Source organism: Grus americana, chromosome 3 (genome assembly GCF_028858705.1).
Source record: "Grus americana isolate bGruAme1 chromosome 3, bGruAme1.mat, whole genome shotgun sequence".
NCBI classification, from domain to species: domain Eukaryota; kingdom Metazoa; phylum Chordata; class Aves; order Gruiformes; family Gruidae; genus Grus; species Grus americana.
This window is the reverse complement of record NC_072854.1, coordinates 78,514,444-78,527,873: the sequence shown is the minus strand read 5'-3', so window position 1 is coordinate 78,527,873 and position 13,430 is coordinate 78,514,444. Positions and strand designations below refer to the sequence as shown.

Here is a 13,430-nt window from a genome sequence, read left to right as displayed (position 1 = left end):
TATTCTAATAATCATTTGTTTGACAAAACATTCTGATTAATACTTAAAATCACTTTGAAAAAAAATTAGAAGATGATGACTAAAAGACATGCTTATTAAACAGACACCTACAGGCAAGTACTATTTCCAATTTCTGCAGTTAAAGGTCAGAAGCCAAAATATTTAAAATTATAGCTAAATAAAGTCTGCTCAAGACTAAAGCCCGAACATATAATACAATCTCTTCTATATAGATAAACCATATCACATACAGAAGAGTTCAACTACATACTAGATAAGATAAACCATATCATACTACACGAACAGTTGAACTTAAGGTTTTTCATAGGCAGTTATAAAAAGCCAAGACAAAGCCTAACATATTAAAAAAAAAAAGCTTCAGCCCTTTTCAGTACATTATTATTCTAGCATTTCCTCCATGTAAAGACACCCAAGGAAAGCATTCCGTACCTTTCCTGGGAGAGGCCCACCAAACTTCGACCATCCACACTGAGCAACTGATCCCCTGCAGCCAGACGACCATCCTAAATACATATTCAGGAGAGAATATTCATACACCAGTGCTAACATGGTCTAAATTAAAACAATTATTCAGACATACTAGTAAACAAAGGATCTAAAAGCATTTCCAAAGGATCTTTCTACCTTTGAACTACTGATGTTTAAGAATATTACTAACCACATCTGCAGCACCTCCTTTCACAACAGACTTGACATATATTCCAAGTTTGTCTTGACCAGCACCCTACAGAGAAAGAGGCATTAATTTATTAGATTTATACTTGATTTATTAAGCATTCCACAAGTGTTAATCAGAATTTTACATGGCTAGGTAAACCTCTAAGTTCTCATTACTTTTACGTATTCCCAAACTGGAAAAAAACAATTATACAGAGAAGAGTTACATTCATTTAAAGTCAAAAGAAAATTTTAATATTAGGCCTATCGAACCTGCAAGCATCGTTAGAAGCAAAGAATATTTGGTCTTAATGCAAGCTTGAATAAGAAAATACATTAACTAAAACTTATACTTCAGAAGTTTGTTCTAATTCCCTTCTAATAAGGAATACTGATTTGCACATTTAGACGCATGTTATTTTTTATACCTTTATGTATTATGTTCTAAAAGACTGCACTGTTTCTCTTGCTAATATCCAAATGAAACAAAGTAAATTGCAGATTACAAGAAAAAGGAATAGAAATGTTTTTTACATTTGTTAGGATTGTAAAGGAACAAACAGTGCCTCTAGTTTTACAATAAACAAGTAAAGTAGACATTATAATTCATAAGTCTTTAGAGTTGTCAGGACCAATATTTACGTCTACTGCAAAATCATGCAATTTCATTCATAAAACACCTGCCTCAAAGTATTCCGCTAAATTTTGAAAGGACTGTTAACAGTGAACTTACTGCAAGACAACCAACAGATTCGAGACAAGAGAACATAAGCATCTATTCAAGCCATGCTGTTGTGTCATCCACATGCTCCAATTTACAAGACACCACACAGATCAGTCTAAATGTTAGTATCACAAACCTTTACATTGTCACTTGTAATGCAAGACAATCACTTGTGATTTCATTATTTACTATAGCAAACGGTGCCGTTTTACTCTGTAAGTCACTTGGAAGAAGAGTGCTCTGTTGAAAACTTACTTAGCACAGTTTTAATGTTATTTTCTAAAGTAACCCCTCAAGTTGCTTTGATATTGAATATCCAACCTTCCTCCTCCTTTCCCCCCCAGCTTTTCCAAATCCTTTCTTTTGGCAGCAAAAGCATTCATTGCTCCCATTGTTATAATAAAGTAAAATAAAAGTCAAGGTGAAGATTATTCAAAAGCTAGTGTTATATATAATTTTCTAAGCAAGTGAAAGACCTATTTTTATTCATTAAATCTTGAGTTAATCCCAAATGTTTACTCAAAAGCCACAGAAAAGGAATTCCTTCGAGTCCCATGATTCCAGATTAACATTCTACATGTCCAAATTTTTCATAATAATTGCTAAGCCGTACTTGCAGAAAAAAAAAAAAAGAAAAAATATGCAATAAATAACTGAAGTAAGGACACTTTCTTTGCCTGGAAAGAATATAAGGGCAATTACAAAAATTTAGTTACTTTTCTGTTTGTTTCTTTAGAGCCCTTTAAAAACCATCGAGGTAACTGCAGCATATTTTTAACTTTATACCAGAAAAATCAGTTAAAGTTATGAGAAACACAAGACAGAAGACAGCTAGATAAATATAATGAAAAAATGAAATCATGCTTCACAAATCTCTTTTTTCCCCAAGCAAGCACATGGGGAGGGATGATCTGGTTGACAGAACACCTAGACTTCCAAGATGGATGCAGCAAGATCTCTTACCAGGAGTTCTTCAAGATTTTAAGGTGACATGGGATAAGAAGGAACTTCTCCTTGTATATTAACAACTGGCTCAACAGTTGATAGAAGTTGTTAGTTTACACAAAGAATTGCAATTTTCAGAGAAACCCTAAATGAATGTGCTGTACACCGTGCTCATAAGCATTCCAGAAAAAGGGCAAACAATAATGTAACTAAATTTACCATTCAGAAAATTTATGAAGTAAGTCAAAACCTAGCGTTGGAGAAGAATCACACGATGCTGAGCATTGGAGCAATAATGGGGGGAAAATGTATTTCCTGGTCCAAATGTGCAGTAATGCTCCAACCTTGCAAGGGACCGGTCCCCATCAGGGCACTGTTGGCACAACCAGTTACCACCTCCCCTTGTTGGGAATTGAAAATTAAGCTGATTGGGCTTCTCACAGAAGCCACCCCTGTAGCTGCCATGCAAACAAAACCCCACACAATATGCTCCTTCCTCTGCTTCCAACCACTAAACATACCTAGAGGTAAGCTCCTTTAGTTCCAAAGGGCAATAGAGTCAACAGCAACCCACCCACCCACCCTTGTAGTTATAGCCTCATGCATCATGAGGTTATATGTAATCGCAGGGACCAAGCAGCAGCTTTTCTTGGAGGCCAGTCTGACCAAGACTAACCAGAAGCCTCTGAAGCCACCTGGGATCAACACTGCTTTTATTTAGTCCTAACTTCAAAGGATGCTAGCGAGAATCTCATCCTCCTGGGTCCAGGAATTCAAAGATCTGTCCAATACAGGCAAAGATTAGGTAAAAACAGCAAGCCTTTGGAAGAGCACTGCTGCTCAAAACAGCGCACATAATTAAGCAATTTTGGGATCGTGACTTTGGTACTCACAAATTACATTAGACATTATATCCATACACATCACCTTTCTTATGCTTGATTATGACTGTTAGTGCACATTACATGAAGTTGAAACCTTCTGTTTAAGCCCACGATATGTGCACTGGTTTGCAGATAGTGATGAGAAACATTTGCAATTGCACAAATATCTATATAGTAGTTTCTAAATTGGCTTTAGCTCCTCGAGAATGATGTTTCTAGGCACTGTTTTCAGAGCCATCTTCACATATCAGCTCAAATATCTGGAAGCCAACAGAACTAACAGAAAAGAACAAACATAACAGAAACCACCATGGTCACTAAAAATCTAAAAGGTTCACATTTAGAAAACTGTTTACATTTCTGATTACTCCCTTACAAAATGACACCAGCAGAACCACGAGGCTCAGAGAATAACAAGGATGATCAGAAACATGGAATATCCTTGAGAGAACCAACTAAATAGACATGGACTCCTCAGCTTAGCAACAATCAAGGAAGTGAAGGTCTAAGGGATTATGAGTGGCACAGACTAGATTATTTATCTGCTTTCTAATCAGCCAACAGAGAAAGCTGTCCTACTCGTGCTACCACAGCTAGCGTATTTTTAAAAGTAAAAAACAAAACCAACCCCCTCCCCCCCATCCCCCCAACAAATTTCTATAGGATTTCATAATTAAATTGGGAAACTGCTAGGAACAAGACTGCCGTAGATGCCAAAGCGTAAACATGAACAAAAAGATCACAGATTCATGGTATGGCTCTTCAAGGGCTTGGGGGGGGGAAGAGAAGATACAGATATAATGTGCTCTGAAAGAAATTCTGAAATTACAGAAAGCTAGAAACCAGCAGGAACCATCTTACACTTGTAATTTTCTTTGGTTAAAGACCTCACTGCTGGAGGATACCAGATCAGATGGATTTTTGCTCTAACTGTGCCTATACTCTAAGCTTTACAGTAATTTTTCATTACAATTTGTAGGAGCTGACATTTTACTCCTTGTTCCTTCTTTTTTAATGTTTTTATGAAGCCTATACAGTTTGTCAATCCCTTTCCTGTCCTTTTTAAGAGAAGTTACGAGCAGATGTGTTAGCTCCAAATCATCTCACTTAATACAAAACTAAAGAATTTTGAAAGCACAAAAAATGATATGAAAATAAATCTCCATTCAGATTACATTAAGAAAAAAAAATCTTTAGCAGCTACCACATCTACTCACATATTATTAGGACAAATGAGTTCCTTCTCTGCTTAATTCACATGCCATTTAATATGTTTTTAACAACATGCCTTTGCTGTCACTTATGCTTGGGAAGACTTCTCACTAACCATCCTCAAAATTAACTCATCACATTCCTTCAACTTTTACCCTGAGCTTTACAGTCATTTGAATCCAAATTCTTAATTTCTATTGAAATACACTTAATTTTGCTTCAGTTCCACCCTCCAGGAGACTGCTTTAGAAATAAGTGTACAGTTACTAAGGACACAAAAAGGAATATGTAGTTAGACATGCATACTAAACTCCAGAGTGGGCAAAATCTCATACCTACCACATGGATTTTTCTCCTATCATTTACTGACATTACAATAAACCAGGTTACTTTGTAAAGTGCTTATTGACCTGCTTTTCTTTCAAAGGAATGTGAAGGCCAACATAACTAAAACTATTCCCCCAGAAAGTAAACAGAACAATGACATGTGTGTATCAGTAACAATAATACGGCAACCATTCTTTTCAGTTCATTTATTTTCTCCAATTCTGAATACAAAAGCATGTGTATCTGTAAAGCTGTTAGTCCAAACAGAAGAACACAACTGTAGAGAAGTTAGATGACTGTGGAAAGCAAGAATGTAATAAGCATAAAAAAGAAGGTCTAATCCACACCCCCCAAGATTAACATACTGGAACCTACAGCACATTTTCTCAAATATATATAGCCAAACACAAACCCACAAAAACGTTTACAAGTATTTAAAAAAAAAAATACAGAAAATCATAGATGGAGGGAGAATAAACCTCATCCACAGTAGAAAACTCTCTAGTGCTACCAATCTACCTGTCACCTTACATGCTTGAGCAACTTTTTCCCACAATCCCTGCAGAAAGTGAAACAATAGTACCCTTTTGAGGAAAAATTTAAAAAATCCTTCCCCTTAAGTAATAATTTAAGAAAAATTTTCAAGGTGTATAACTGGAAAAAACCCCCACAAAGTTGCTGCTTCAATTCACGTGGGTAATATTATCCTTGAACTGCATGAGCATAACACTCTACTCCAAAGACCTCCTTTGTTTAGCTCCACACGGTATCAATTGTTACAATGCATAGCCAAAGCAAGGAAGCATAGGAAAAAAGTTTGATAAGGAAGGTATTAGCTCATCAGAATGAGACAAACAGTTAATTATGGACTGAAGAAAGGGAACATTATATTTAAAAGTTATGATACCTCAAGTACATTAGATCTAAGCTTCAAAATGAGACATACCTCCATTCTGTGCTTTTACAATACAATTAAATAATCATTACGAAAGATCAACCCAGATCATAAAAACTGCATAAAACACAGAGAACTAAGTGTGGAGGCCAGCAGTGGAGCATATTTCAGGTTTGGGGTTTTTTTAAATGTTATATTAATTACAATGACACTAGCAGTGCACTCATACACAGTGTCAGAAAGAAACCCACCGGCCTGCTCCCATGCTGTCTTGTGCTTGGAACTGCGCGGGCACTACTGTGTCGTGGCAGGTCCCATGACAGACCTGGCTGAGGGCTAAACTGACCCATCCCCAGTCCCCCTCCTCCCAAATAAAAGCTTTGTTTTCAACCAAATCAGCTTCCTCAAACTGTTTATAGCACAGCATGACTGCTCATAACTGTAATCCTTTGCTAGGAGGGGCCTGGATCAATAAGGGGAGAGTGACATTATTCTTGTTAAGCTGTTGTGCCAAATTCTATCAGATTACAGCAACTGTGTATCTGTGCTAATAAATGCGTAATCGTCAGGGGTTGTGAATATACAGGGCAAACATCAGGTAGGCTTTTCATGTGAGACCCTGAACTGGGCTTTTCACCCCAAAGCCTTCTTTGAAAAGGAAAGTAAGAGCCAGGAATTGTTCATCTTTTAAATGTAAGAACATTCACACGTTTAGAGCACATCTGTGAACTTCTACTAGGGAAGTCATCTTTTTAATAAGCAATACAAAAATATGCCAAGGGAGTTTGACCTAACAGCATATTTCAGTTTAAACACTGCCCAGGTAATTCCCAAATGGGTTAAAACAGCACAATGTAAAATAATCTGCTGCAGCATTAGACTCCACTATTTGGTGACTAATGTGATTTTTAACCCAACTTTGATTTCCTAAATCCTATTACAGGTCACCTAGTGACCTGTGAAGCAGCTCTGAGCAGTGTTTGCAGTGCAACAGTATTCCAGTGGAAGCTGAGTTCCAAAAACAATTGTACAACCAAGAAAAAAGCCACATACATGCAGATTCCCACACAGAGAAGTGAACTACACAGCAGAAAAACATCTTCGTTTTAAGTTTTTTGAGCTTAAGCTGAGCGCATTCAAAAGACACTTGCCAATTTTGCCAACGCCCACCCATTCCCCTTCTAAACATAAAAAATGTAAATCAACCTAACTTTTAGCAAGCAATGGAGATGAACAGCATATCTAGAACTGAAGTAAATGCATCCTGTTCAAAAAAACCAACAAAAGCCTTTAGTGAGGTAATTACATAATAAGATAAAAATGTTCCCCCTTTTTTTTTTTCTTCCAGGAAGCTTAATTAGGTCTCTGAGTAAAAACATGAAAAGATTCTTGAAAATAATCTCAATGCTTGGGCTTATTCATCTTTAGATGGAAGTACATAGCCAACACACATGGGAAACTGAGGAAAATAATTAGGTCCAGTACCCAGAATGAAGCCACACATTTGCATGAGATGCAATAACTGTATCAAGTTTTTCTTATCATCTTACACTTATCTTAAGGATTAATGTAATGCTTTATATCAGCACAAGTTGAAAGATGTTAACATCCTGCACTTGCAAGTTTGGCATGCACTTGAGTTAAGTCAGAGTATGAGAATAATCAATCCTAAATTTACTGTGACTTACAGGTTGCTGCAGGAATTCTATGACAATGGGAAACCTTCACATTCAGATAGAATTTAATAGATCATCTAATCCTACTTGGGAGGTAAAGGCAAACACAGGACACTCCTGCATACAGAAGTCTGCTTAGAATGGTAACTCAGGTCTTTATTCTAAATCTAAATGAAGAAAAGAATGTATGGGAAAATGTTTAAGTGATCAGACTACCTTGTAAAAAGTAAACAAACAATGAGTCCTCCTCATTGAGAGCAAGAATGAAAGGAGCTACAAGTCAAGAGGATAAGCAAAAAACTGAGATATGAAACACTATCAATAAATCCAGCAATTAAAACTCATCAGAAGTTCCATTTCCCCTAGAGCTGGCTTTAGTGCATCTGTGTGGCCCTCATTCACTGTGTAAGAATATTTAAAACGGGACAGAAGAAAGATAGGTAAGCTTTTAGAAAAGAGGACTAGCTTTATTTTTGTCATAGTAGCCTAGTTTCAAATCGTTCTTATCACAAAACAAAAACATGTTTAGAAAAATGACAAGATGGAGTCTAAAATTTACTATCTGAGGATATAAGTGAAAGCAAAGAAATAAAACAGAGAGGATTGTTATACGTTTATAACACATTTGGATGATGATGTTGGGAGTTTCACATCAGTACCGTTCATAGGTCACAGGTTCATAGCCCATGCAAATCTAACTCTTTATCTGAAATTAAATGAAAACTTCAAATTATTGAAATGGTACTAATTAAGCCCTAGGTTAGTGTAAGCATTGTTCAACAATGTTCAGGTACATTCCAATCTGTCTAATGCACATAAAGAAAACAATTATAACAAGACATACTTATTTTTCTGGCGGTTTCTACTTGAATTAACAAGGGACCTCCTCAAATAACTGAGTAGACCCTACACACAAACTGACACTGAATCCTCTGCATCTGAAATCTATGCATGTAATAAATATTTCAACTCCCACTGTAAAATACATAAATATTGCAATTCAACTCCAAAACACTATAAACCAATCAGAAAAAAGTTGATGTGCTCCCTCTAGTAAAAAACCCCATCAAAATCCACCAAACTAAAAAAAACCAAACCCAAAACCCCAATAAACTTACAATATCAACAGAACTTCATCTGATATGAGAATCACAGCATTGACACTGGGCAAGGGGGGGATGGACAATAAAATAAATAAATAAAAAAGAAACAGTGTCCAACACTAGAGTCCCTCATTGAAAGAGAATCTGGAAGATGAAGAAAATAACAAATGCTTCAAATATTAGGTTTGTTTATGGGATTTCCACTCTTCAAGTCACACAGACTGCAACCTCAAAAAAATCTGGATATTTGCTGGGAGCAAGAGGATGGAAGGAAAAGAAAGTTGATACAATAGAGCCAAGTCAATCACGCATTTAATGCGCCAAAAGAAAAAAAAATACAAAAATATGTTCAGCTGACTAAGATTTATGGCAAAGATTTCACACTCATTGCCCAAATGGGTATTTGCCCCTCTTAAGCCTGGTATGTTTCTCTGCTTGACTACAAAAATTCTATCATGTTAAAGAAGCCAAAGGACGAGTTGGATAATGCAGTCTAACCTCAGCTTTTGAGATAGCCTAACAAGAAACAAGTCATTTTCCATCACATCCGCTTATCATCTGGGCCATCTATCAAGCAACACCTCAATGTACAGTAGTTCATACTTGTTTTCACAGTTAGTGTTATTTTGCAAGCCCCTCCTTGCTCCAACAGGACTGCACCCAAAATACTGCATTTTTTTAAAAAAATTACTATGAGAACTACAGAAATAGAAGAGGCAGCATTAAAAAAAAATACAACTACTTCTATGAAGTCATCAGACCAAATGAGAAAAAGAACAAGATAAACTACACTGATCTGAAAAAAAAACCCAAACCAAAAACCAACTACTCCTACATCAGAAGAATGTAAAATTGAGGATGTACAAGACTACAGTAGTAAAGTATTAATAAAAATAACAGAATTTTAAAAAGTATTTAAGGAGAAAAGATTTTATTGCTAGTGTTGCTATGTTATAAGACTTCTTTGTCAGTAACAGACACAGGAAACTTTGGCTCAGCCATAAAATGGGAACATGCCATATAGCACCACTGTATATGAAGTAGCTGTTTGAATAACAGGAACATCAGATACAGTCTTCCTAATGGCAGCATCACAGCTAACCCACCAGCTGGTGACTCAGTCACCATGGAAGCATTAAAAACAGGCAGAAGAAATCCCGCCCACTCCTCCTTCCCATTTGGTATTTGCCAGGACAAGCAGCTGTAACAGCATGGTGGAAACAACAGGCAGCTCCTTCTAGTATCAACATGCAGCTGGGTTCCCCGGCAAGCCACTCACTGTGCCACACCACACAGGGACCTGCCACCAGTGGCAAGATGGGCTGGAGGTGCCGAGATGCCGTGCAGCCCCACCAGTACACCAATCTAAAGGTATCTGTGTGGGAATGAAGGTCCATCTGCTGAGGTGGCAATAACCTCCTAACAGTTAAGCTATTCCCATCCTCAAACATCACGCCCCACAACTAGCTTAGGTGGATCGCAAACTAGCTGTACTTAGTAGATCTGTAGGATGACCTAGTAATTTCAATTACCTATCATTAGAATTAAAACTATGAAAACTATTACAAAAACACTTTTCCAGTTTGTTAGGAGTGACAGCAAAATTGTAGTATGAAGTAATTATGGAAAAACTACGCATCCTGAAAACATATCTGCAGGTACGGCACCTAACCAAACTGGTAATGCTCCAGACACTTCACAGTAAGGTCTTGTCGTTACTTGTTCTAAACCATCATTTGCCCATACCTGTTTAGTTTCACATACTTTGTTTATCGCTCCAGTAAAACTGGAGCAATGAACAGCTTCCAATAAAGACTGGCAGAATCACATTTGATTAAAGAAAAAAAATACATTTCAATAACAAGGGTTTTTTTAAACATGTGACGTACTAAAAACTGCTTTTATTTACAGAAAATGCAAGGAAGTCTTCCTAATGACTTTTCAATATAAATTTGAAGATTTTGGTCTTAAAATACATGAGTACTTAAATGGTTTTAAGCTTCACATAAATAGTAACGTGAAAAAGCTGTTCTGAAGTGAAAGTATCTTCACTCTCCAATTATAGTTTGACTGAATCGACAAAGTGTGTCATACGGTTACCAACCTTTTCAAATATTCCAATTTAAGTAGCTTGAGATACCAAAAGTACGTGTCAAAACACTCCAATGGTTCACATAAACCATTGGAGATTTTTTTTTAAATAAATAATTTTCAAGAGTTTCTTGGATTTTGCAGAATTATGCAAACATTTAGAAGTATTTCATACTAAGACTGTAGATATCACATCTATGTGTATATATATACATACACAAATAGATCTTGCTGAAATATTAGAACCTGGTATCTCTCACAACATTTCAAGGATGACACCGTTTCCCCAAGTAGGTCTTTTTTGTTAAGCTTCTGTTGTATTTTATAAAAACAGGAACAGTTTAAAAACAGAATGAATCCCTCCAACTAAAATGTATTTAAATAAAACAAGGCAGAAATGTAGCTATCAAGCCTGATACTAGTCATCAAGCCTGAAATCTTTTATCTGCCTATATCCAGAGTAGATTTTCCTGATTTTTGTCAGGGTAATTCTCCAATTCCAGACTCTTAAAGTTCACACAGAAGATCTCTAAGTTTTTATAAACATCCTTTAAGGCAAGTTTATGTAACAGAATGAAGTCTCAGTCTGACCTCCCTGGCAAGCAGTCAGTCTAGAAGCATTTAAATAACCCAAACTTGTAAGCATTTTAAAGAACACCAGTTTACTAAACTATGCAGCGAGTTTACAAATGTACTCTCTAGGAGGCAAAAGCAAAGGTTTCTGATCACCCAAACACTCCCATACCCTAAAGCAACCTGCATTTCGTAGGTTGTATCTGGATGAGTACACATTTACTTTATGTACTGGACATACTATGTCTACGACTCATTAAACTACTTGCTGCCAGCCCAGAGGAATGACAAAGGCCGACTCTGTAGCTACCAGTCCCACCTCCAGTGAGGGCAAACTTCTCTGGACTTGAAGATCAGAAAAAAACCCAAAACCAACCCACCCACTTTGGTCTTGAGGTAGCAGAGGCCTTTGCTTCCTCTGACAACGTAAAGACTTCAGAAATCTGTCATCATAGACAAAATACTTCATAGCATGCCCTATATAATTTCCAGATATAAATGAGGTGAACCAGCCTACTGTATGTAAAACTGGTCTGTTAGTTGTGGCTACAGCTGCTCTGAGTCACACAGTACCCTGACTTTAAAAGAATTTTAAAACTGACCCATGTTCCACATATGTAAACTTCTACTCTCCCATCTCAAATTCTCCTCCACAGTGGGGGGAAAAACAAACATTTTTGGAGTTGGACAAACTACAGTCACAAGTGGACAAAACATTTCCAATTAAACAAAACAGGCAGTGGAGATTCAAACTTTGGTGACAACATTACTCACAAGCAAAGAAGCATCAAACATTTAACAGCTATGAACAATTCCACTGAAGCTTTTAGTTGTACTGGGTGGGGAAACATAAAAAATGTCTTACTATTCAGAGAAAAAAAAAAAAGCTAGATTGCAAACGGTACAGTATCATGGGACTCTGAAGCATCCGACAACCTAGAAACTCTACAGCCCGTGTATCCAGAAGCTGTATTTAGAAATAGTCTCAAAAGGAGTAAAGAGAAAGGACTGAAGAGTTTTGTTGTTCTCTTTAATGGAATAAGGATTACTTGCTTTTTTTTTATAAAAGAATGCTTGCAGTCAAGATTGACTTGCACACAAAGCGAGCAAGTGAATATACCCTCTATCTTCCGAAAGCATGCTTCTCCCAGGAGATAGAAGACTAAAGAACCCAGGATGTTCTGTAATGGACTTCCCGAAATGGCATTAATAAAATAAGCAGTAGTCTTGTGCATATGTAGTCATCGTTTTTATTTTTTTTAAATAAAAAACCCAAATTATGGTATTCAGAAACCTTAATAAGGCCATCAGATAAACATGGAAAGCAGGCATGCTGACACGAATAGCTGTAGTATTTTCTGTGCTAGACAGAAGTATATCAATTTGTAACAATGTGATTTCTCTCTCTCTCTGGAAATTGAGTGCTTCTAAAATGTATCTTCTGTGATGAAAACCAAAGCAACTAAATGAACTAGCTAAAGCAATTGGCATAAAGTCTCATTCTGAGACTGGAATCAAGTATGCAACAGTTCCTACCTAATTGTACTTTACTCTTGCTCTCACAAAACGGGAAAACTGGTAAGTAAAGGGACAATGCTTCATATACAACATTCGTAAAAGACCAAGCATGTTTTATTCATTAGTCTTTCTTAACCTTTCTGAAAATGAAGCCCCTTTTATTATTATAAATGCTGCAAATTAAGATTCATATGATATTCTACAAAAGCATAAAAGCACTCTTAATTTTTACCAAAAGAAATTAAATACATGAGCCTGTTTGATTCCATTTCTCTTGTTTCAAAGGAAAAAAAAATCTTTCATAGAGCTCAAGGAAAACATATCGCTTGAGCTCTGCTTCCCCAAACAAGGGTTAACTTTTTAATGCACGTTGGCTATAAATACTCTGTGAGCAGTGACACACTAAGGGCTATTCAGAGTTATGTACCAATCTACAAGTTGTATTGCAGATTCTGTGATGCTCTTCCCTGTTAAGGCAACTCTGAGCTAACGCCTCAGCTTAATCGGGTCTGCGGACAGGATTTACAGGCAAGACATAGAAGGCAATCTACTATGGAAAAAACCCACCCTATATCTCCGTACTTTTTTAAGAAATGGCTCTTGGCTCTACAGCCAAGGAAAAACTACAACCAAAAATAACCCCACAGTGCAATCTTCCACATAATGCTGCTCTGCGGTTTCAGAGGGATACAACTTAATCCAGTATCAGTGTGTACACGATCACGTCCTATTAAGCACCTAAAGTTCTACTCCAATTGAGAGTATTATTCGTACAGGAAAAAGTCTACACAGAATTTGTTAAAT

The 13,430-nt window shown here is 36.7% G+C and overlaps 1 protein-coding gene across 24 annotated transcripts in view; it reads right to left on the bottom strand.

Annotated features, from left to right (window-relative positions):
• AFDN (afadin, adherens junction formation factor) overlaps positions 1-13,430 on the bottom strand; it is a 132,678-nt gene that overhangs the window by 23,962 nt on the left and 95,286 nt on the right. For all 24 annotated transcript variants that reach the window (XR_008576334.1, XM_054820071.1, XM_054820090.1 and 21 more), the window contains 2 exons: positions 680-745; positions 451-524 (listed from right to left, as the gene is read on the bottom strand). Coding sequence is in view for 23 of the 24 variants with exons in the window: in XM_054820071.1 (XP_054676046.1) it covers positions 451-524; positions 680-745 (140 nt within the window). In the remaining variant the exon portion in view is untranslated. The remainder of the gene's footprint in view (positions 1-450; positions 525-679; positions 746-13,430) is intronic.